Source organism: Micromonas pusilla (genome assembly GCF_000151265.4).
Source record: "Micromonas pusilla CCMP1545 genomic scaffold MICPUCscaffold_5, whole genome shotgun sequence".
Lineage (NCBI taxonomy): Eukaryota > Viridiplantae > Chlorophyta > Mamiellophyceae > Mamiellales > Mamiellaceae > Micromonas > Micromonas pusilla.
In genome coordinates, this window is record NW_003315886.1 from 177,206 (window position 1) to 198,601 (window position 21,396).

The 21,396-nt window shown below is 69.5% G+C and overlaps 9 protein-coding genes across 9 annotated transcripts; 5 read left to right on the plus strand and 4 right to left on the minus strand.

Annotated features, from left to right (window-relative positions):
• Positions 1-1,521: 1,521 nt before the first annotated feature.
• Positions 1,522-3,767, plus strand: MICPUCDRAFT_57785 (uncharacterized protein; the record flags this gene model as incomplete). Its single annotated transcript, XM_003058322.1, has 1 exon — positions 1,522-3,767. Exon 1 carries the CDS (start codon positions 2,136-2,138, stop codon positions 3,765-3,767), a length of 1,632 nt encoding a protein of 543 aa, XP_003058368.1. The 5' UTR covers positions 1,522-2,135.
• Positions 3,768-3,809: 42 nt separating this feature from the next.
• MICPUCDRAFT_47213 (uncharacterized protein) lies at positions 3,810-5,540 on the minus strand (the record flags this gene model as incomplete). Its single annotated transcript, XM_003058674.1, has 1 exon — positions 3,810-5,540. One exon carries the CDS (start codon positions 5,538-5,540, stop codon positions 3,903-3,905), a length of 1,638 nt encoding a protein of 545 aa, XP_003058720.1. The 3' UTR covers positions 3,810-3,902.
• Positions 5,541-5,797: 257 nt separating this feature from the next.
• On the minus strand, positions 5,798-6,839 carry MICPUCDRAFT_17313 (uncharacterized protein; the record flags this gene model as incomplete). Its single annotated transcript, XM_003058675.1, has 3 exons — positions 5,798-5,881; positions 6,078-6,313; positions 6,407-6,839. The coding sequence occupies 3 exons, from the start codon at positions 6,837-6,839 to the stop codon at positions 5,798-5,800; spliced, it is 753 nt and encodes a 250-aa protein (XP_003058721.1).
• Positions 6,840-7,030: 191 nt separating this feature from the next.
• MICPUCDRAFT_57788 (uncharacterized protein) lies at positions 7,031-8,629 on the plus strand (the record flags this gene model as incomplete). The annotated part of the gene is made up of 2 exons (XM_003058323.1): positions 7,031-8,001; positions 8,203-8,629. 2 exons carry the CDS (start codon positions 7,031-7,033, stop codon positions 8,627-8,629), a joined length of 1,398 nt encoding a protein of 465 aa, XP_003058369.1.
• Positions 8,630-8,650: 21 nt separating this feature from the next.
• On the minus strand, positions 8,651-14,000 carry MICPUCDRAFT_26708 (uncharacterized protein). Its single transcript, XM_003058676.1, has 4 exons — positions 13,857-14,000; positions 13,632-13,714; positions 13,069-13,456; positions 8,651-12,882 (listed from the first exon to the last, which is right to left on the minus strand). The coding sequence occupies exons 3-4, from the start codon at positions 13,258-13,260 to the stop codon at positions 8,755-8,757; spliced, it is 4,320 nt and encodes a 1,439-aa protein (XP_003058722.1). The 5' UTR covers positions 13,261-13,456; positions 13,632-13,714; positions 13,857-14,000; the 3' UTR covers positions 8,651-8,754.
• Positions 14,001-14,699: 699 nt separating this feature from the next.
• On the plus strand, positions 14,700-15,386 carry MICPUCDRAFT_6152 (uncharacterized protein; the record flags this gene model as incomplete). The annotated part of the gene is made up of 1 exon (XM_003058324.1): positions 14,700-15,386. A coding segment is annotated over one exon (687 nt), but the record flags the coding sequence as incomplete, so codon positions are not given.
• A 235-nt stretch (positions 15,387-15,621) lies between these two features.
• Positions 15,622-16,507, plus strand: MICPUCDRAFT_26712 (uncharacterized protein; the record flags this gene model as incomplete). The annotated part of the gene is made up of 2 exons (XM_003058325.1): positions 15,622-16,345; positions 16,400-16,507. Coding segments are annotated over exons 1-2 (828 nt in total), but the record flags the coding sequence as incomplete, so codon positions are not given.
• A 716-nt stretch (positions 16,508-17,223) lies between these two features.
• Positions 17,224-17,790, minus strand: MICPUCDRAFT_7243 (uncharacterized protein; the record flags this gene model as incomplete). Its single annotated transcript, XM_003058677.1, has 1 exon — positions 17,224-17,790. A coding segment is annotated over one exon (567 nt), but the record flags the coding sequence as incomplete, so codon positions are not given.
• A 493-nt stretch (positions 17,791-18,283) lies between these two features.
• Positions 18,284-20,484, plus strand: MICPUCDRAFT_47217 (uncharacterized protein; the record flags this gene model as incomplete). The annotated part of the gene is made up of 2 exons (XM_003058326.1): positions 18,284-18,832; positions 19,035-20,484. The coding sequence occupies 2 exons, from the start codon at positions 18,284-18,286 to the stop codon at positions 19,683-19,685; spliced, it is 1,200 nt and encodes a 399-aa protein (XP_003058372.1). The 3' UTR covers positions 19,686-20,484.
• Between the last annotated feature and the right edge of the window lie 912 nt (positions 20,485-21,396).

The window sequence follows — 21,396 nt, forward strand, 5'->3', positions numbered from 1 at the left end:
CGCCCCCCGCCGTGCTGCCGCCGCCGCTCCTCTTCCAACGACCCGCACTACGCCGCCGCGGCTCCCTCCCCCGTCGTCTCGTGGCGCGCCGCCGCCGCTCGCGGCGGCGGCGCGCCACGAGACCCCGGGGGAGCGAGCCGCGGCGGCGTACCGCGCGTCGCTCGAAGCGCAGCGGCGGCAGCAGCACGGCGGGGCGCGTTCGCGCGACGCGCCTCACCGCGAGGAACAGAGCTTCGACTACCGCGGCGGCGCGAGGCCGACGCCGGATAGGACGTCGTATAACGCGTGTCCGCCGCCGGCGAGTTTGAACGCGCACGCGCTGGGGGCGTCGTTCATCGCGTCGTCGACGCGTCCGCCGCCCGGATCAGCGAGCGGCGTTCCGTCGATGGGCGCGGGGGCCGGGGGCGACACCGCGGCGACGAACGCGGACTTCGCGGCGGCAGCGAAGAGAGCCGCGGAGGCGGTCGCCGCGCGGATCAACGCGCAGTTCGCCGCCGCCGCGCCACCGCCGCCGCCGCCGCCGCGGTGACGCCTGCCGGCTTGCCTAGTATAGTACGAAGGTAGCGGTCTAATTCTAGCGTATGTACTACAGGGCTACACCACTACTTCTCTCCGCCGCCGACGACGTCAGTCAGAACCCGCGCATCCTAATCTTTCTTAACTTTTTCTCTTCCTTGTACTTCTCGCGCGCGATCGCCTCCGTGTCGACCGATTTCACGCCTTGTAACACCCCCACGATGCGACTCTTTCTGTGTTCGTACAGCGCGCTGTTCCACTCCTTCTCTTGCGCCTTCCCGGCCAAGCGCGCTTTCGCTTTGTCGATGATCTCCTGCTTCATCTTCATCTCCATGAGCTCCTCTGGCGTCAGCTCGATCTCCTCTGCTTCTTCCTCCGCCGCCGCCTTCTCCGCGCCGCCGCCGCTCGAGTCCACCGTCCGCGTCGTCTTCTTCGTCAGCGCCGTCGTCGCCGTCGCTTCGCTTCCGCCGCCGTTCCACTGGCTCCCGCCGTCGTCGCCGCCGCCGCTTCGGACGCTCCGCGCGGCGTCTTCTCTCTTCTCTCGCAGTTTCACGACCCTCCCGTCCGACGTCATCTTCACGCGCACCGCGATCGCGTTCGCGACCGTCTTGAACATCGTCCTCGGCCCCCGCGCGCCGCCGCGCGTCTGCGCCACCGCGCTCGCGTCTTTCTCCCTCGCCGCGCGCAGGGCGCGGACGCTCGATCCGACGTCGTCGTCGTCGTCGTCGTCTTCTTCGTCTTCGTTCGCGAGTCGCGCGGACGCGTTCGTCGAGCCCCCGCGCGAGTTCCCCTCTCGAAACGCCACGGACGCTCTCGAGATCCTCAGGTCCGCGATGGGCACGTCCTTCGCGCGCGTCCCGCCGCTCGAGCGCCGCTTCAGGATGCTCCTCGCGACGGACGCGCGGCCGAGGCTCGCGTCGGCGTTTTCGTTTTCGTTTTCATCGTCGTCTCCGGCGGCGTCGACGTCCGCGTCAATCCCCCGCTTCTCCTCCTCCTCCTCCTCCGTCGTCGTCCGCGGCGCGTACGTCCCCGCGGCGATCATCGCGAGCTCTTCCCTTCGCGAGCACCCTCCCGGCGGCGGCCTCAACGGCGGCGGCGGCGGCGGCGGCGGCGCCCTCGCTTCGGCGCGCGCCCTCGCGAGCGCGTCCGCGGGTTCCCCTCTCGCGTCGTCCGTCTCGTTCGTCCTCGCCTCGCGCAGCGCGCGCGTCCGCAGCGACGCCGCGACCCTCCGCACCGGCTGCGTCATCCACGCGTCGAGCGTCGGGACGTACTTGGTCGCCTCGCGCGCGAGCTCGCGCGCGATCCCGCGCTCGAAGCGATGCGCGTTCGGCGCGTCGCGAATTACCCTCTGGAATCGCGCCTCGAGCGCGACGTGCGGCGTGTTCGCGAACGGCCTCGCGAGGCTCAGCACCGTGGCGATGTCCGACGCGGTGACGAGCCCGTCGCCGTCCGCGTCGAACGCCGCGTGTATCGCGTCGCGCAGGTGATCGCCGACGTCCCTCTCCACGTACGCCATCGCCTCGGCGCGTCGGAGGCATCCGACGAACCCTTCCGCGTGCGCGCGGTGCGCGAGGACGAGCTCGAGGCGACGCACGAGATGCGGGCCGTACACGCCGTGGATGGTGTTGTCTCGCGCGCTCGGCGTCGTCCCGCCGTCGCCGCGCGAGGAGGAGGAGGAGGACGACGCGCCGACGAAGCCGCCGCGGTCCGCGGCGGCGGTGAACCCCATCGACCGCAGCGCGGAGGGGTGTGACGCGAGGAGGAGGTTCGAACTTTCTGAGTCATCAACGATCTCGTCCGTTGATTGTTCGGGCGCGCGGGTGATGCTCTGCGCGCGCGCGGTCGCATCCGCTCACGGCCGCGCGTCCTTCTCCTCCCGCCATCACCCCCGCGCGGCGCGCCCGCCGCGCGCGCTCTCGCGGCTCTCCGTCCTCGCCGTCGCGAGCTGCTGCGCGCTGCGAACCGTGGTCGCGATGGCGCACGCGTCGTCGTCGAACGCGGCCGCGGACGTCGACGAGGAGGTGAACGTCGTCGTCGTCGGCGCCGGCGTCAGCGGCCTCGTCGCGGCGTGGAAGCTCCACGACCAGGGCCTCACCGTGAGCGTCCTCGAGGCGCGATCGCGCATCGGCGGGCGGTGCTTTTCCACCCCCGGCGGCGCCGACCTCGGCGCGTCGTGGACGTGGCCGCCGCACGAGTCGCGCGTCGCGACGCTCGCGAAGCGGCTGGGACTGAAGTGGACGGCGCAGCGGCTCGAGGGCGGCGTGCGCTTGCCCGCGGCGCAGCGCGTCGACGGCGGCGGCGAGCGCCTCGCGCCGTGCGGCCCGGGCGCGCTTCGAATGGAGGGCGGGATGCAGGAGATCGCGCACGCGCTCGCGGAGCAGCTCCCGGCGCGAACGATCCGGCTCGGCGCGGAGGTGATGGAGATCGTTCGCGCGCCCATCAGCGAGGGCGACGGCGCGGCGGGGCGCGAGCGCGTCCACGAGACGCGGCGCGTGCGCGTCACCGCGTTGGACGACCACCGAGGGCGGACGATCACGATGCACGCGCAGCACGTCGTGATCGCGACGCCGCCGCGGATCGCCGCGCGGATGCGTTGGGACCCGCCGCTGCCGCCGAGAAAATTGAGAAAGATGATCGACACTCCGGCGTGGGCGGGGGACTGGTGTAAGATCGTCGCGACGTTCAAGACGCCGTTCTGGATCGAGACCGGCGACAGCGGCGTCGCGCAGATGAGCCGCGACTCGCTGTTCGCGGTGACGTGGGAATCTCACGGAGGGGAGTCCACGGACGAGCCGGGCGTGCCGTCTCTCGCGGGGGTAAACTTTGGCAAGGCGGCGTGCGACCGCCTCGACGCCTACGGCCCGCACGAGGACCCCGCCATCGGGTTATCGAACCACGCGCTGAAGGCTGCGGTCGCGGACGATCTGAGCAAGGTGTTCGGCGTGGACGTGATATCGTTCCAGCTCATCAACGTGTATCACAAGAGTTGGAGGAACGACCCGCGAACGTACGACCGCGGCGACGAAGATCCGTTGAATCCAGCCTACGCGGGCGATCCGCGGAGCGGGTACGGCGACCTGTTGTTGCGAGAGGAAGTCGAGGGTGGCGTGCACTTCGCGGGGACGGAAACGGAGAACGCGGCCGGGCACGTCGACGGCGCGGTGATGGCGGGCGAGCGCGTCGCGGAGGAGATCAGAGGCGAGCGCGCGGCGGCGAAGTCGCGACGCGGCGAACGCGGCGAGTTCAAGTGACGATCGATCGACGCGTCTCGTAGCCCTACTCAGTATTACTGTAAGTTCATTCGCGAGCGGAGGTTTATATTACATCACAGCGAAGCGACTGCCGCGGCAATCGTCGTCGTCGCGGACGTCGCGCGTCGCGTCGCGTCACGGCGGCGGGATGGGGAGGCCCGCGGCGGCGAGCGCGTCCTCGAGCGCGCGCGTTCGCGTCGTCAGCGCGCGTCTCTCGCGAATGGACGCCCGCAACGCGTCTTTCAGCGCCTCCATCTCTTTCTCCGCGCGCGTCGTCGGCGTCGTCGTCGTCGTCGCGGGGGCTTCGGAGGCGACGTCGTCGCCTTCTCTCTTCCCCGCGCCCGTCGCGTGCACGAGCTGCTCGATGATATTCGCCTGCTGCGGCGACGCGGTGCTCCCCGGGGGCAGGTTCACGGTTTTTTTCTCTCCGGTGGCGGCGGCGTCGGCGTCGGCGGCGTCGTCCTCCTCCGCGATCCTCGCGAGCTCCTCCTTCGCCGCGTTCACGAGCGCGCTCGAGGCGATCGGCCCCGGGGCGCCTCTCGGCACGCCCTGCGCCGAGCGCGCGCGCTTGCTCAGCTCCATCACGCGCACCTCCGGCCACGGGGTCTTCCCCGAGAGCCACGCGCGGACCGACGCCGGCGACGCGTCGGGGGCGCCGAAGAAGACGACGTCGCCGTTTTCCAGCCGCAGCATCTGCCACGCAGGCGTCCACGTGTCAACTCCTGAATCGCGCGCCTCGTCCGTTCGCGCGATCGAGTTCTTCGAATCGGATCCGCGGCGGTCGGACGGCAACGGGACCGCGGACGCGGCGCGTTTGTGCGACGCGGATCCGCGAAGCGTCGCGGATTCGATGTTCCGAGCGGCGCGGCGCTTCGCCGCCGCCGCCGCGAGCGACGCCTCGTGGTTCGCCCCGAAGCGATTAAGACGCAGCCCGCGCGTCGTCTCGACGAGCGCGAGTTCCTCGGGGGTCATCGTCGTCTTCTCCTCGTCCGACGAGCCGTCGTCGACGCGCGGGACGGCGGCGGCGGCGGCGGCGGCGCGCTCTCTCTCCGGCAACACCGCCGCCCCCGGCGCGCCTTGGACCTCCCACACGCCGCGTTCGAAGTCGAACGCGTACCGCGGCTTCGCTCTGTTGTTCGCGACCGCGCACGCGGTGTCGCGCTTTTCGCCGTCTGCGGTGTCGCCGCGGGAGACCGCTCTCGCGGCTTCGAACGAGTCCGCGCACCGCGGCCCCTTCGCGCGCAGATCCCGCGGCTGCAGCGACAGCCTCGAGTGCGCCATCGCGCCGCCGACGGGGACGTACGCGCCGCCGCCGTGAACGCGCGTCGACGCGTTGTGCCCGCCGTGCACCTCGCCCGGGTCTTCCACCGCCGAGAGACCGTTCAAGCGGACGCTCTGCGGCGCGACCGGGCGGATCGGGTCGCGCTGCCCGACGCCGGTGAAGCGGTTCTGGCAGATCGCGCCGCCGACCGCGGCCGCGCCGCGGATCGTGGACGCGACGGCGCCGCCGTCCGCGCCCGCGGGGTCTGCGAGGACGGGGGAGACGTCCGCGGCGGCGTTCGCGAACCACGACGTGTTCTGCCACCACGACGGCGGCGCGGCGGGGGCGGCGTCCGCACACGTGTCGTCTTTTTCGATGGCTGGCGCGACGCCCCACCGTCGGCGCTGCACCGCGGCGGCGGCGTCGCGCGCGGGCGCGACGTCGGGCGCTCTCGGAGGGCCGGCGAGGAATCGCGCGAGCGCGTCCGCGTTCACGAGCTGCACGTCCGCCATGACGTCGGGAGGGGGGCGCGGCGGGGAGTGACGAGTGCCGACCACGACGAGCGATGATCATGCGCGCTGATGACGTCATCACCGCAGCCGTTTTCGCGGCGGTTTCATTTCCTGTTCTGTTTGCGGTCGGTTCTGTTCTCGCGTTCTTTTTACACATCGTTGTACAACACTCGGTGTCGTCGTCGTCGCGCCTCGCGCGCTCTTCCACCCGTCCCACGCGCTCTCTCTCGCGAACCCATCCATACTTCCTCGATCACTCACGACCTTCTCAGCTGATGCGCCTTATCGCACAGCGGCACGTACAACACTCCCATCAGCGTCTTCTCGTACACGTTGCCGTCCTCGTCTTCGGGTCGTTCCGCGCGAAGCGACGTCGGGGTGGAGTTCAAAGGCGTCAGTTGAAGTTGAAAGGCGTCAGACGGAGTCGAAAGGCGTCGCGGTGTGTCGGGATCGAAACCGTGACGTGGGCGGAGAGAAACACACGCCGGGAAGAAAAGTCCTTAAGGATCGGCGTTCACCACGCCAACGCGGTCGTACGGGGACCAGTGTAAACGCGAACGCGCCCTTGTCCACCGCCTTGAGCGTCTGGCCCTCGTGCTCTCGCCCGACGGGGATGATGAGCCTCCCGCCGGGCGCGAGCTGCTCGATCAGCGCCTCCGGGATGGACGGCGACGCCGCTCCGACGTGGATGGCGTCGTACGGCGCGCGACCGGGCCACCCGTTCCTTCCGTCCGCGGTGGCGAGGATTACCTCGCCCGCGGCCAGGAGTTTGTCTTTCCCGTCTGCACGAGGGTCGTTTCGTTCGGGGGTTTGGCGCGTCAGACGGAGTCGCGAGGCGTCGAGGTCGGGCGTCGAAACCGAGGGACGGGCGGAGAGATTCGCCGGGAACCGGCGCGACTCGAACGCGCCTCTGTGAAAATTCTCTCGCGACGCTCGCACGAGCTCGTCCACGTGGTCGACGCCGACGACGACGCCGTCCGGCGTGACCATCTCCGCGAACAGCGCGGTGAGGTACCCGGTCCCGCTGCCGACGTCGAGAACCTTCGCGCCCGGGACGAACCACCGGGAGAGCTCCTGGAGGCAGTGCGCGTGCATGTGCGGCGCCGATATCGTCGCGCCGTAGCCGATGGGCTGCGGCGAGTCTTGGTAGGGATCGATCGACGGCTCCTTCATCGCGACGTAGTTGGCGCGGTCCACGGACTTCATCGCCCTCGCGACGCGATGCTCGGTGATGATCTCGTTGCGATACAGGTTGTCCACGAGCTCGTCGTTCGTCCTGCCGTGGCTTCGCCACGCCATGGTCTCGATCCCGGCGGCGCGCGCCGGCCGCGCGGCGAGCGCGAGCGCGCCCGCGACGAGAGGCGCGAGGAGCGACGCGCGACGCGGCGCGCGACCGAGCGCGGCGCGACCGCGACGCGACGCGTCCTCTTCGCGAGCGAGCGCGCGCGATGCGGTGACGGCGGCGCGGACGGAGAACACCCGCGCGCTCGATGGCATCAACGCGCGCGGACGGGATGGAAACCCGTCGCGTCGCGCGCGGCGGTGTCGGGAAGGGGCGCCGAAGGATTGCGAATGCGATTTCGTCGTTGTCGTCGGACGCGGACCCTCGGACGGTTCAAAATCGGAGGCGCAGCGCGCGCGCCGCGATGCCGCCGCCGACGCTGCACGGCAAGCTCACGCAGTACCGCACGCCCGCCGGCGACGCGCGATGCGCGTTCATCTCCGGGACGTCCTCCGACGACGGCGGCGTCGCCGTCTACCTCGGCGGCCTCACCGACGGCCCGATGGCATCGCCGTACGCGCTCGAGCTCGCGGCGACGCTCGAGGCGCGCGGATGGGCGCTGTGCCAGCCCGTCCTCTCCTCCTCCTACCTCGGCTTCGGGGTGTGCTCGCTCGAGACGGACGTCGCGGATCTCGACGCGATGCTCGAGCAGTGCCTCCCCGAGGAGTCGGACTGGGAAGAACGCGCGAACGACGCGGCGGCGAACGACGCGGACGGCGCGACCGCCGCGCGGAGGAGCCGACTGCTCCTCGTCGGGCACAGCACGGGGTGCCAGGACGTCGTGGCGTACCTCAAGAGCGGCGCGCACCGCGCGCGGGTCGTCGGCGCGATCCTCCAGGCGCCGGTGAGCGACCGCGAGGCGATGGTCATGGAGCACGGCGCGGACGCGATGGCGGACGGCGTGCGACTCGCGAGAGAGATGATCGAAGACGGGAAGGGCGAGATGCTCATGCCCAGGCACGCGCCCGGGGTGTTCCGCACGCCGATCACCGCGTCGCGGTACCACTCCCTCGCGGGACGGATGACCCCGGACGACGTCTTCAGCAGCGATCTGAGCCCGGCGGAGCTGGAGACGCAGTTGGGTCACATGCGGACGGCGAACGGCGTGAGAGGCGAAGATGATTTCGGCGTGCCGCTGCTGTGGGCGTTTAGGCGCGTCCTCCTCAGCACATCACACCGGTCCCCGCGTGACCGCGTTGATGGCGCGGTGCACGCCATTCCTTGAGGACTTTTCAATCGCGCTTTGCGTTTCTCTCCGTCCAGGGTCCCTCGGTTTCAACCCCGACGCAAACACCTCGATGCCTTTCAACTCCGCTTCTGACGCCTTTGAACTCCACCCCGACGTTCGTCGCCTCGCGTGGACCGTCGAATTACCCTCAGCGGCGAAGACGAGTACGCGCCCGCCGCGGTGAAGGCAAACTACGAGGCGTTGGCGTCGCGGATCGCCGCCGCCGCCGGTCGCGGCATCGAGAGCAACCGAGCGGTGATCATCCCGGGCGGCGGGCACTCGCTGCGGCAGCCCGGGGCGAGGAAGGCGTTCATCGAGCACGTGGAGAGCTTTTTCGACGAGTGGCTCGCGTTTCCGGGCGTCGGCCCCGCGGCGGAATTCGCGGCGTCTTCGGCGGCGGCGTTACGCTGGGGCGTGGAGCGGTTGGAGGCGCGGATGCAGAGCGAGCTGCGGGCGAGCGAGCTGAGGGCGCAGGAGCTGTTGGAGAGGGAGGAGAGAGAGGAGCGCGAGAAGGAGCGGCGAGATCACGAGGCGTCGAGACCGCAACCGCAACCGCCCGAGGAAGAAGCCGCCGCGTGACGAGAGAAGAACCTCGACGCATGCAAAATACTGTAGTTTTATAATGAGCGACCGAACAGCGTCGTTCCGTTCCCCGAGACGCGCGCGCCCTCGAGCTCCTCCTCCGTCCTGTCGCTGTCCTCCTCTCAGTTCGCGACGCCGGCGGCGCCGTACAACGCCGCGAGATCGATCCAACGGTACGCGCTCCTCTCCAGCGTTCGCTCCAGCGCGTTCGTCGCCGCCCGCAGCGCCTCCCGCGTCGTCGGCGCGATCCTCGCCTCCGCCGCGAGGCGTTGCTTCTCCGGCAACCGCCGCACCGCGTCCTCCACGCACAGCAGACGCTTGAAGTGCATCAACTGCGTGTACAAATCCGCCTCCGTCGTCGTCTTGTGCATCACGCCCTGGCACTTCGGGTCCGCGGGGAGCGTCCCGGGCTCGGCGGCGCCGTCGACGCGCAGCGAGACGTTTCTCGTCTCGCACGGCGCGAGCTCGTCGTCGCTGCGAAGCGACGCGGCGTAATACGCGGCGACGGCGGCGCGCGTCGCGAGCGCGACTTGGTTCGCCAGCGCTGCGGGCGTGAGCGGCGTCGTCGTCGCGGACGCGGAGGACCCCGCCGAGAGTTTGTCCGCGGGCGGCGGCGGCGGCGCGGGCGCGGCGTTCTCCTTCGCGGCGGCGGCGGCGGGCGGCGGCGGCGCGAGCGCGGCGTCGCCGTCCACCTCCCCCGAGAGGATGGCGCCGACGCCTTTGAACTCGAACGCGCCCGCGGCGGTCTTCAAGACGAGCGGCGCGCAGCGTTTGAATCGCTCCTCGTCGTCCAGGTTCATGCCGGGCGCGAGGAGGTCGTCGTCGCGTTCGTCCGACGCGTTGTGCCCCACAACCTGCGCGTGGAACTTGGACGCGTCGAGGCCGAGGCAGTCCGCGATCCTCGCCGCGTCCGTGCCCTCGATCGGCTGGCACAGACGCGACACCACCGGATGCACCTGCTGCGTGAGGTAGTAGTGCAGGTCGAGCTTCAACCCGCTGCCCTCCGCGGCGACTTCGTCCGGGTGGTACGCGCGGTCGGCGAGGCCCTTGCCGCCCGTCGCGCCCGTTCTTCCGGAGGCGATGTCCTCCGCCGTCGCGGAATCCGTCTTGACCGCGATGACGTACGGCACCGTCTCGCCTTGGTTCACGCCCTCGCGCTTCCCCGCGTCGCGAAGCCGCAGCGCGACTTGCACGTGCGCCTGATTCGCCGCGTCCGGGTAATCCTCCGGACGCTTCGTGAGCTGCTTCGTGATGATGAACTGGTCCATGGTCACGACGCCGTTCACGAGGTCCTCGCGGCACTTGCGAAGCGACTCGTGGATGTCCTCGACGACGTCCTCCGCGGGTCGCCCGGAAAGAATCAGCTCCAGCGCGTGGTTCCCCTGACGCTTCGCGAGCGGGGACCAGTCGCGGCGGACGATGTCGAGACCCTTCTGCTCCATGACGGTCGTGAACCCGCCGCTGCCGTCCGCCGCGGGCTTCACCATGAGCGCCGCGTACTTCTTCTTCTTCAGAAGCAGCATCGACTTGAAGATGCCATCCATCTCAATCTCGAGGAGTTTGTACCGCTTGTTCACCTCCTTCTTCAGCGCGGCGCCGATCGCGCTCACCTCCTGCAAGTTGGTGCTCTTCGTGTTGATCATGATCGAGTCCGTGTCGCCGTAGATGACGTCCATGCCGAGGGTCCCCTGCGCCAAGTCCACGGTGCTCTGTAAAATCTCGCGGCCCTGAAGCGTCACGAGCTCCGCGAGCGGCTTGGCGTAAAACCTCGACGCGGCGAACCCCAAACACCCGTACATCGAGTTCGCCGTCAGCTTCAGCGCTTGCTGACGAATGTCCAGCTGCTGTCTTCGCGCGGCGTTCTTCTCCGTCTTGATCATGTTCTTCACCTCGCGACGCCTCTGCACGAGCTTGCGGATCACCTGCGGCAGCACCGCGCTGTTCGGTCCGCCCGGGCCTCCGGCGCACGGCTCGGGGAGCTGAGGCGCGGGGGCGACGCCCGCGGGGTCGTTCGGATCCGCCTTTGGCCGCGCGACCGTCGTGAAGCAGATGTTATACTCCTGGATGATCGACGGGTACAGAGAGTTGAAGTCCAGCATGAGGACGAACTTGTCGTAGAGGCCCTTCTTGGGCTCGAGGACGAGGCCGCCGGCGTACGACGGGCCCCCCTTCTTCTTCCCGGCTTTGACGCCCTCGCCGTCGCCCTCGCCGTCGCCGTCGTCGCCGCCGCCGCCGCCTCGGCCAAACTTCCTCTCCTTCGCGGAGAGACGGTCCGGCATGAGGTACTTCCGAGCGTGGAACTCGTGGAGGAGGAGGTGCTCCACGCGCGTCGCGCGCGTGTGCTGCAGCGTCTTCGCCCAGAGGTTGCCCGCGATGTTCGAGAGCTGCCGCGTCAACGGCAAGACGCTGAGGTGAAACATCAACCCCAACGACAGCCACGCGTCCGCCTCGGTCGCCTTGGTGAGCGACAGGAGTCCCGCGGCGGATGAAAACTTCCCGGGAATTTCCGTGGAGGCGATCTCCGTCCGCGTCATCTTCAGCTGATTCGACGCGAGCGACGACAGCGTGTACGACACCTCCTTCACGAAATCCCTCGCGCTGAGGTACGTGTCCGCGAGAAGACGCCCGGCGAGGCACGACAGCGCGCCCAAACCGGCGCCGCCGCCGAAGCTGTTCCCACCGCCGCCGAGGTTCGGAAACCGCGACCGCTTCAGCCGCCCGATGCGAGACCACTGCGGGACTTTGTTCGCCTGGAGGCGATGGAGGAGGACGTCGAGGTCGAACCCCGCGATGTTGTGTCCGACGATTACATCCGCGTCCAGCGCGTGCATCCGCCCGATGAGCACCGTCAGCAGCGCGCGCTCGCTCGCGGTGGAGGTCAACACGGACGACTTGGTGCGCTTCGCGACCGGGTGCTCCGCGTTCTCTTTCGCGACGACCTGGTCCCAACCGGGGGGCATGGACACGCCGTCGAGGCGTCGCACGACGGAGAAGTGACGCATCGACGCGGCGGAGTTCCACCCGGGCGTCGGGCCGTCGATCTTCGCCGCTCGGACGTACACGACGGACGCGGACGCGATCTCGTTGACGTTCTGCCTGTGGTTGACCACCGTCTTGAGGTTAAGCGCGGCGACGGTGAGGCTCGGGGGATCCCTGGAGAGCCCGTTCGTCGCCGTCGGTCGAACCGATTTGTGACCGGAGGGGAGGACAACCTCGAGCTTGCAGTGCGATCTCTGCGCGGAGACGTCGACGACGTTGGCGCCGTGGAGCGCGATCCAGGACGGGCCCATGATCCGCGACTTGATCATGAGGTGCTCCAGCATCGGCGTCTGCGTGCCGAGCATCGTGATGAAGTGCGCGCCTCGCACGTCGCCCGGAAGCGCGGCGTACGTGGCGGGGAATCGCACTTTGATGACGTACTGCGAGCCTCTCGGGATGTCGTCCTTCTCGAAGCAGTAGGACCGCTTCACCGGCTTCATCGTGAACTGCTCGATCCCTCGCGCGAGGAGCATCTCACGGAGTTCGTTCTTGACGTCCGCGCAGCGGCCTTGAAGGCATCGGAGCAGCGCGCCCTTGGCCTTCTTCGCGGCGGCGGCGTCGTCGCCGGCGGCGGCGGCGGCGGCGGCGTCCTCCAAGTCGCTGATTTCATTCTCCGGGTCGGCAAACGTCTCCGGCGTCGGCACCGCGAACGCGCAGCGCTGCATGTTCGGAACGACCGCGCACGCGCTGACGCACTCGCCGTTCACCTCGCCCGCGTTGACCGGGACTTTACCGAACAAGAACACCGTCCCCGGGACGGAGATGTCCTCGTGCGCGTCGAGGATGAAAAACGGCAACGTCGCATCCGGGTCGAGCGGCAGCGATCCGTCCGCGGCGATCTGCGCGGGCGCGGCGTCCTCGACGACGGCGCCGCCTTCCGCGCCGTCGTCGTCGAACGCGCCGCCCCAGCCCGCGCTCGCGCTCGGCGCCGCGGGCGCGCACGTCCCTGGTGCGGCGCCGGAGGCGGTGACCGCGCTCGAGGGGACCGCGGCGAGCGTCGCGGTTTTCGGCTCTTCCTTTTTCAGGATGGATTTTTTCGCCTTGGCGGCGAGCGCGGCGGGGGACGGCGGCTCGTCGTCGTCGTCGTCGTCGTCGTCGTCCGCGTCCATCGGCATCGGCGCGTCGTCGTCGCCCGCGGCGTTGGCGTCGTCGCGCTGCGACGACGGCGGCGACAGCGGCGGGTTGAGCGTGTACTCTTCGGCGTCGTCCTTCTCAGAGGCGGCGAACGTGACGCCGCGTCGACCCGCGCCGCGATTCGGCCCCGGCGCCGTCGGCGTCTCGACGTCGTTCACGAGCGTCGCGGGCGTCGCCGCGACCGACGGCGGCGGCTGCGCCGGCGCGGGGCGGCGGAACTGGTTCACGGGGGGCGCGGGGCGCGCGACGACAGGCGGGAGGACGCGCGCGCGCGCGACAGCTGGCGCCGGCTGCGCGCCGGCGGAGGAAGCGCCGGCGGAGGGCCCGACGCCGGCGAGAATGTCCTCCAAAAGCGCGTCCGCGTCTTGCGCCGCGGGCATCCCGGCGTGCGCGTCCGTCGTCGTCTTGCGCTTGACGCCGCCTTGCGCCACCGCGGCGGCGTTCTTCGCGAACATGTTCTGGAGTCTCTGACGATCGCGCTTGTCCGCGGGAGCGTCCTTGGCGTTTTTCGCTTTTTTAGCGTTCGCCGCGTCCCCCGCGTCGCCCTTTTTGCGCTTCTTGCCGTCGGCGTCGGCGTCGTCGTCGTTCTCGTCGTCGCTCGCGCCGGGTGCGGCTTTAGTCCAGTCGTCCTCTTCGCCGAGGTCGACGTAGCTGCGGGGTGTGGGGGGTGGGGGGGAGGGGGGCGACGCGGGCGTCAGACGCGTTCTGGTCTGTTCTTCGCCGGCGAGAAAACGCCGCGGTGGCTGCGACGAAACGCGCGCGAAAGAGGAGAGGGTGCATCGAATTTTTGAACGCGACGCGCGCGACGGCGGGCGGCGGGACGCACTCGTCGCCGTCTTCGCCGACGATGAACCCGCCGTACTCCTTGCGTCGCTTGTTCACGAGCTCCGCGTACTCTTCCTCGGTGACCTGAGCGCGGGCGCGAGGGGTGGAGGGGACGCGGCCGGTGAGCGCGAGATCGCGAGCGAGCGCGATGCGCGCCAGCCATCGGAGGAGGAGGCGGGAGACGAGATCGCGGACGAGGACGCGCTCGGGGGGGACGCGCGCGCACCACATCGTAGACGTTATCCTTCTCGTCCGCGTCCTCGACGGTGTCAAGACGCTTCGCGCCCTTCTCCTTGAGCGCCTTGAGCTGCGCGCCCGCGGCCTCGGCTTTCGCCGCGCGCGACGCGCCGCGTCGCGACGGGCGCTCGGACATCTAATCTATCTTTCGGGCGTCGTCGCTCGCCTCGCCGAACGCGATGGATGATGGCGTTCAGTTCACGTCAGAGAAGCGACGCGAGCGCGCGGACGACGATCTCGACGCGAGAAGATGAGGAGCCGCGACGTTCGTTCGATGACGCGAACGAGACCGACGCCTTCGTTCGTGCGCGCGCGGCGTCGTCGTTCTGACGACGGCGTCGATTCCGCGGCGCATTTTTTTGAAATGTCATCGAGCGCGACGAGACCCACACGCGCCGCGCCCTGCCCGAGCGCCCGACCTGACCTACGCGCGCCGCGCGACCTTCGCGCGGCGGCACTCTCTCCCCGCGCGAGATCCGCGATGGCCTCGAGCGCGACGCTCGGTCCAACCCGCCCGGCGCGATGCGCGGCGACGGGAACGTCATCGCGAAGAGGCGAGCGCGCGCGCGCGCGCGCGACGGCGACGACCTCGGGGGCCCCCGCGCGGGGGCGTCGCGCCGACGGCGACGGCTCGTCGAGCGCCCGATCGACGTGGCGGACTCGTCGTCGTCGTCGTCCCGCGGACGCCGCCGACGCGCTGGCGGCGCTCGCGTCCGCGCCGCGCCCTCGTCGCCTCGCGCCGCGCCGCGCGTCGTCCGCGCGCGCGTCCTCCTCCTCCTCCTCCTCCTCCTCCCCGTCCCCGCCGAGCGGCCCCGCGGACGAGGACGACGCGGATTGGATAACGCGAAACTCGGACGCCGTGCGCGCGGGCCCGCTGTTCGTCGGCGCCGCCGCCGCCGTCTCGCTCCTGACGAACCGCGTCCTTAGCGGCGTCGCGCCCGTCGCGGACGCGAGCTCGTCGCAGTCGAGGGCGGACGTCCTGTGCCTCGCGATGACCGCGTGCTTGGTGTTGACTGGTCTCACGTGGGTCGCGTTGAAGCCGAAGCCGCCGACGACGGTGGTCTTACGCGGCGACGTCGACGTCGCGTTCGTCGACGGCGACGCCGTCGACGACGCGGCGAGCGAGGAGCTGAGGTGGACGTGGGACGCGCTGCGTGCGTCCACGACGTGCGGCGCGATGGCGGTGTTTTACGAGGGGAAGCGCGTCGCGCAGTTTGGGACGGCGCCGAAGCGCGTCGCGGCGGCGGCGGTGGCGGGGGGATCGCACGACCCTCCGCTCGGGCCGATCTGCGAGCGGTGCATGCGCACCGGGGAGGGGAACTACCTCGCGAACTTGATCTTGTTCCCCGGGCGGGTCGAGTTCGAGTCGTATATGCCGGATAACGCCATGGCGGTGTGCGTTACGCCGATCGGGCGCGACGGCGTGTTGGTCGCCGCGAGCGGGACGCAACGCGGGTTCACCCCCGCGGATCAGGCGTGGATGAGCGTGATCGCGGAGAAGCTCGACCAGAGCCTGTCGGGGGAGGCGAGGGCGTAGCGGGCGGAGAGAGAGGGTTATAGGGTTTTTTGTTATCACCGCGCGAGCGCGACGTGCGATCAAGGAGCGCTCGCGCCGCGTCGGGCGCTCGTAGGGATAGACTCGTAGACTGTTGTGACGAAGTTGGGAAAAACTGCAAATTTATTTGGACTTCAATCTTCTGCTTCTGTCCGTCGCCGCCCTCGTCGTCTCGTCATCTCGTCGCGCGCGGCGCACGCGCGATGGCGCCCGAAAAGATACTCGCCAAGTGCACGCTCGAGGAGGCGGCGTTCAGGGTCCTGAACACGCCGAGCGCGCACGACAAGGCGCTCATGACGGAGGAGATCCACTCCATGTGGAGGACGGGCGTGATGACCGTCACGCACGATCTGGACGCGCCCGCCCCGCGCCAGCTGGAGCGACCCGCGAGGGACGCGCGCGTGAAGCTCGTGGAGCCCTCGTGCGCGCCGAGGCTCGGGAAGGGCGGCTCCCCGGAATCCCGCGTCGCGATCCTGCACTCCCTCGCGCACATCGAGAGCTGGGCGATCGACCTGTCGTGGGACGCCATCGCGCGGTTCGGGCGCGCGGAGAAGATGCCGCGCAAATTCTTCGAAGACTTTCTCGCCGTCGCCGCGGACGAGGCGAGGCACTTCTCGCTCCTCGCCGCGAGACTCGTCGAGCTCGGGTCGTCGTACGGCGCGCTGACCGCGCACGACGGGCTGTGGGAGTCCGCGACGGAGACGCGCGACTCCTTGGAGGCGAGGCTGGTGATCGAGCACTGCGTCCACGAGGCGAGAGGCCTCGACGTGCTGCCGGGGACCATCGCGAAGTTTCGACGGTTCGGCGACGACCCGAGCGCGGACCTCTTAGAGCACGTGATATACCCCGAGGAGATCACGCACTGCGCCGCGGGCGTGCGATGGTTCACGTACTTGCAGAATCGCATGGGAGGCGCGCTGGTGGTGGACGACGACGACGAGGAGGAGGAGTTGGACGACGCCGCGCGCGTCGCGAAGCGGTTCCACGTCATCGTTCGAAAGCACTTCAAGGGGATCCTGAAACCGCCGTTCAACGACGAAGCGCGATCGAGGGCGGGGTTTCAGAGGGAGTGGTACGAGCCGCTGTCCGTGGACGACCGAGCGGGCGCGGAGAAGGCGGGCGCCAAGGCGGGGGCGGGGGCGGTGACGGAGTCGACGACGGACGGCAAGGGCTCAGAGACCAAGGTCGCCGGCGTCGGCGAGAGCATCGCCAAGAAGATTGATGAATTTCGGAAGCCGATCGCGCGGCCGCGTCTGGACGACGCCGGGACCGGGATGGGCGGCGTCGGCGGCAGCAGCTGGGACGGCCCGGGGAAGGTGCAGCGCCCGGGACCGGGGGAGGGGCCGCAAATCTCGGAGGCGCAGTGGAGAGCGTATTTGGGCGAGTTTGGCGACTCGTTCGTGCCGCACAGCCAAGTGCAGCCGCCGCGGTCGCCGGGGTGACGCGAGCAGAGCGCGCCGTCGGCAGTCTTCGCGCGCGTACGCGTACGTAGACTATAGTCTTCATCGCGACCGGGTGACTACTTACTTTCAGCAGCGCGGTCGTCTACGATACCTCCTCGCCGCCCCCCGCCGCGTCGAGTCGAATCCAGAATCCAGAATCCAGAATCCAGAATCCAGAATCCAGAATCCAGAATCCAGAATCCGCCAATCGATCACCACGGAATCTGCAGCCCGTCTTCGCAGTTGATGAACAGCCCGTTGCGCTCCGGCGTCATCAGCCCGATCTCGTGCAGCACCCTCTTCGCCCCCACAGACGCGTCCACGGCGCCTTCCACCTCCCAGATGTGCTCGTACTTCTTCGTCATCCCGGTCTTGTTGAACCCGGGGTGCAGCATCTGGACCAAGATCCCTCGCGGGCCGAGCTCCTGCGCGAGCAGCACCCCGCCCATGTTCGCCGCCGACTTGGACATGTGATGGCCGAAGTCGTGCCCGGTTGGATTTTGCACGACTCTCCACGACACGCTCCCGCCCTGGGAGGTGATCATCGCGATCTTCCCTCCGGGCTTCGCGATCAGTCCGGCGTTGTAAAGCGCGCTCGCGACGCGAAGCGGCCCGACGGCGCAGATGTCGATCATCTTGAGCTCCTCGTCGAACGCCATGTTCTCGATCGTCTCCACGGGTTCGTAAAAGTACCCCGCGTTGTTGATGAGGACGTCCACGGGGGCGTCCAACGCTCGCGTCATCGCCTTCACGCTCTCCGTGTCCGTGACGTCCACGCCCTCGATGACCTGGACGGCGGGCGCCATGCCGTCGATCTCATCGTTGGACTTGCGGCACGTCACGATGACGTTCGCGCCGCACGCGACGAGCTCCTTCACGAGCGCGAGGCCGATACCGCGGTTGCCGCCCGTCACGAGCACGCGCGCGTCCTTCAGGAAGCTCCCGTCGAAGTAGTCCGTCGTGAGCATGCGCGCGTTGTTCTCCGCCTTGCCCTTCGCGAACCTCGCGGGCTGGTCCGCCATCGTGTACTTGGCGTCGGTCGGGACCTCGAACGTCGCGCCCTTGAAGCGCGAGAAGTCGACGGGGTCGTCGGGCGACGACGGGGTAGACGACGCCATCGCGCGGACGGCGATCGGGGAAGCGCGGACGGACGCGGCGGCGGGTCGCGCGGACGCGGCGCGGCGCGCGAGAGCGGGGACGCTGCGGGCGAGGTAGAAGGCGGAGGAGCGAGCGGCGAGTTCGAGCGCCATCGATATGCGGAGCGCGCGCGTGGTGTGGCCGACGCGCCGCGGTGACGTCGCACCAGACTTTATCCGCAACTCCGAGTGTCGTATGAGGCCCAAAAACTACAGCTGTACTCACACGAGATCCCATTCGGGGCGCGCGCGCGGGGCGACGCGCCGATCGCCGCCCGCCGCCATGGGCCTCGCCGCGCGCGTCAAGCTCTTCGACGCGTACCACAAGCCGGAGCGACACCTCACGAAGAAGACCGCCGCGGGCGGCGCGGTGACGCTCTCGTCGCTCCTTCTCATGGCGTTCGTCTTCGTCTTCGAGCTGCGATCGTACCTCGCGACCGAGCGCGTGACGACGACGGGCGTGGACGTCACCCGCGACGAGATGCTCGCCATCAACGTCGACGTGACGTTCACGTCGCTGCCGTGCCAGACGCTGTCGCTCGACGCGCTGGACGCGAGCGGGAAGCACGACCAAGACGTCGGCGGCGAGCTGCACAAGACGCGCGTCGATCGATTCGGACGCGCGATCGCGACGTACGAGTCGCACCGCGAAAACGACGACGGCGTCGTGAACTTGATCACCGAGCTGTTCTACGGGTTCGAGACGGAGGGCCACAAGGCGCACGTGGACGAGATTAAGACGGCGTTGAGCGCGGGGGAGGGGTGCCGCGTCCACGGGAGGCTGAAAGTGCAGAGAGTCGCGGGGAACTTTCACGTGTCGGTGCACGGCGAGGTGAGACGACGAGACGGCGTCGCGCGCGACGTCGTTCATTCGCGCGCGCGTCTCTCGAGGACGTTGGGTCCAGCGGTTCAGCGACCTTCACCCCGCGCCTTTCAACATTTCCTTTCAACGCGCGCTCGCGCGACGAGTCAGACGCGCGACTGACCGAACCTACGCGACCCGCGCGCGCGCCTTCGATCCGCGCTTCTTTCAGGACGCGAGGACGCTTCGCGCTACGTTTGAACATCCGAGAAACGTAAACATGTCGCACGCGGTGCACAGGCTGTCGTTCGGGAAGAGTTTCCCGAGGAAAGAAGACCCGCTGTCGGGGTTCACGAGGACGACGAGGCACGCGAACGAGACGGGGACGTACAAGTACTTTTTGAAAGTCGTCCCGGTGACGTACACGGGGAAGAGCTCGCCGAGCGCGCTGAAGGCGTACGAACGAAAGTTTCGCCGAGAGTCCGCCGCGCTCGCGATCGAGACGAAGAGGAAGAAGAAGCGGCTGGAGAAGATGCGCGCGCGAGGCGTCGAGGGCGGCGGCGGCGGTGGCGGCGGCGGCGGCGGCGGCGGCAAAGAGCGGTGGGTCGAGGCGAAGACGCCGCGCGGGGTCACGCGGACGAATCTGTACTCGGTGACCGAGACGTACATTCCGACGAAAAATTGGAACGGCGGGTCGCTGCCCGCGGTGTACTTCATCTACGACCTGTCGCCGATCGCGGTGACGATATCGGACGCGCGGAAGAGTTTCGGGCACTTCTTAGCGCGGACGGTCGCTGGCGTGGGGGGGGCGTACGCGATCGCGGGGCTGATCGATCGGATGATTCATCACAGCCTGACCGTGCCCCCGGGGAAATTGCACTGATCATTCGGCGATCCGTCGTGCGAAGCAACGACGCTTCGTCTAGCTAAGTTAGGGTGATCGAGTCGATCGTCTACGTCACGTTCGTTGAGTCTCCTCTCCTCTTCTTCTCTCGCGCTCCGCTTCGACGCTGCCGAGCTTCCGAATGCGCCGCTTCTTCCTCGGGACCGCGTCTTCGTCCGCGGCGGCGGCAGCGGCGGCGGCGGCGCTCGCGTCTCCGCCCACCCCGCGCTTCGTCGCGCCGCCGCCGCCCGCCGCGATCGCGTTTCGGAGCAACAGCGTGCACCCCGCGAGCTCCCCGCGCGCGTGGTCCGCCGCGTCCACTCGCGCGCCGACCCACGCGCCGCCGCACCGCAGCGGCACGAGGTAACATCCGTCCTGTGGGACCCAAACGCCGCGGACGTCGCCGGCCCAATTTGGCGCGGGAACGTTGTCGCGTTCGCCGGCGTCGCCGTCGCCGGCGGCGCGCGAAAGCGGCACCGGTTTCGCGCACGCGCTTCGAGCGGCGACCGCGTCGTCGCGAGGCAGCACGTATACCTCCGTGTGCCCGTCGTCGTCGACGTCGACGTCGACGCGCGCGCCGGCGCCGGCGTCGCCGTTCATCTCGAGTAACGTTCGGAGGTAGGACAGGTCGAGACGTTCGACGCGGACGCCGGAGCGGGAGGCGAGGGGACCGAGCGCGCCGAGGGGTTCGCACCCGCACGACGCGCACAGCGACCGCGGCGGTCGCGGTTCTTCCTCTTCTTCTTCCTCCTCTTCTTCCTCTTCTTCCGGATCAGGTTCAGGTTGCGTCCCTCGCACGCCCTCGTCGGCGTCTACGCTTTCGGCGGCGGCGGCGGCGGCGGCGGCGGCGACGGCGTTCGCGCGCTTCGATCGACGCCCGCCCGCGAGCTCCATGACCGCGTCGTGGTACGCCATCGCGGACGAGTCCTCCTCCTCCTCCTCCTTCTCCTCGACTTCAGCGGCGGGTTCGACGCGTTTGATCCGAACGACGTGCTGGACGTGCTGCGACGCGGGAAAACACGCCGACGCCGCGCTCGGCGACGGCTGCGAGTGATCGTCGTCGACGAACGTCGGGGCGACGCGCGGCCGCACCGGCGGCGGCGGAGGCATGCTCGCGCGCGCGGCTTCGGCGTCGGCTTCGGCGTCGCTTTCGCTCTCCGTTCGCGTCGTCGGCGTCGGCGCCGGCGGCGGCACCGCGCGGAACTGCTGCGTCGCGCCCCATCCGGCGGCGCCGTACCCTTGCGTGCCGGGGGTGCAGCCCCAAACTTCGGACACGTCGTCGTCCACGTCGTCGTCGTCCGCGGCGAATTCGTCGTCGTCGCCGCCGCGGCCCCACCCTACGGGCGTCGTCGAGTGCGCCGGCGCCGCGGCGCTTCTCCGTCGACGCGTCTGCGCCGGGGTCTCCTGCGTCTCCTGCGTCTGCTCTCGTCGCGCGTGAGGAAGCGAAGGCGCCGTCGCCGCGATCTGTTCCGGATCCGGCGACGCCGAGGGCGGCGGCGGCGGCGGCGGTCGCGTCGAATCCAGCGGCGGCGGCAACGGCGCCGCGGACCACCCCGCCGCTCTCCGCGTCGACACCGCGCGATCGTCGACCTCTACGGGTTGAAGATGCGCGAGCGTCGTGTTGGACGAGTCGGTCGCGTTGGACGGCGGCGGCGGCGGCGGCGCCGCCGGTAAGGCGCCCCCGACCGGGGCGAAAAACGTCGCGATCCCG

Excerpts from the sequence above, each read along its gene's own strand:
- MICPUCDRAFT_26708 (XM_003058676.1), bottom strand. The coding sequence starts at position 13,260 with ATGTTCGCGAAGAACGCCGCCGCGGTGGCGCAAGGCGGCGTCAAGCGC. Across the intron at positions 12,883-13,068 it reads CAGCTGTCGCGCGCGCGCGC|AAGGACGACGCCGAAGAGTA; the intron begins GTCCTCCCGCCT and ends GCCGCCTCTGAG.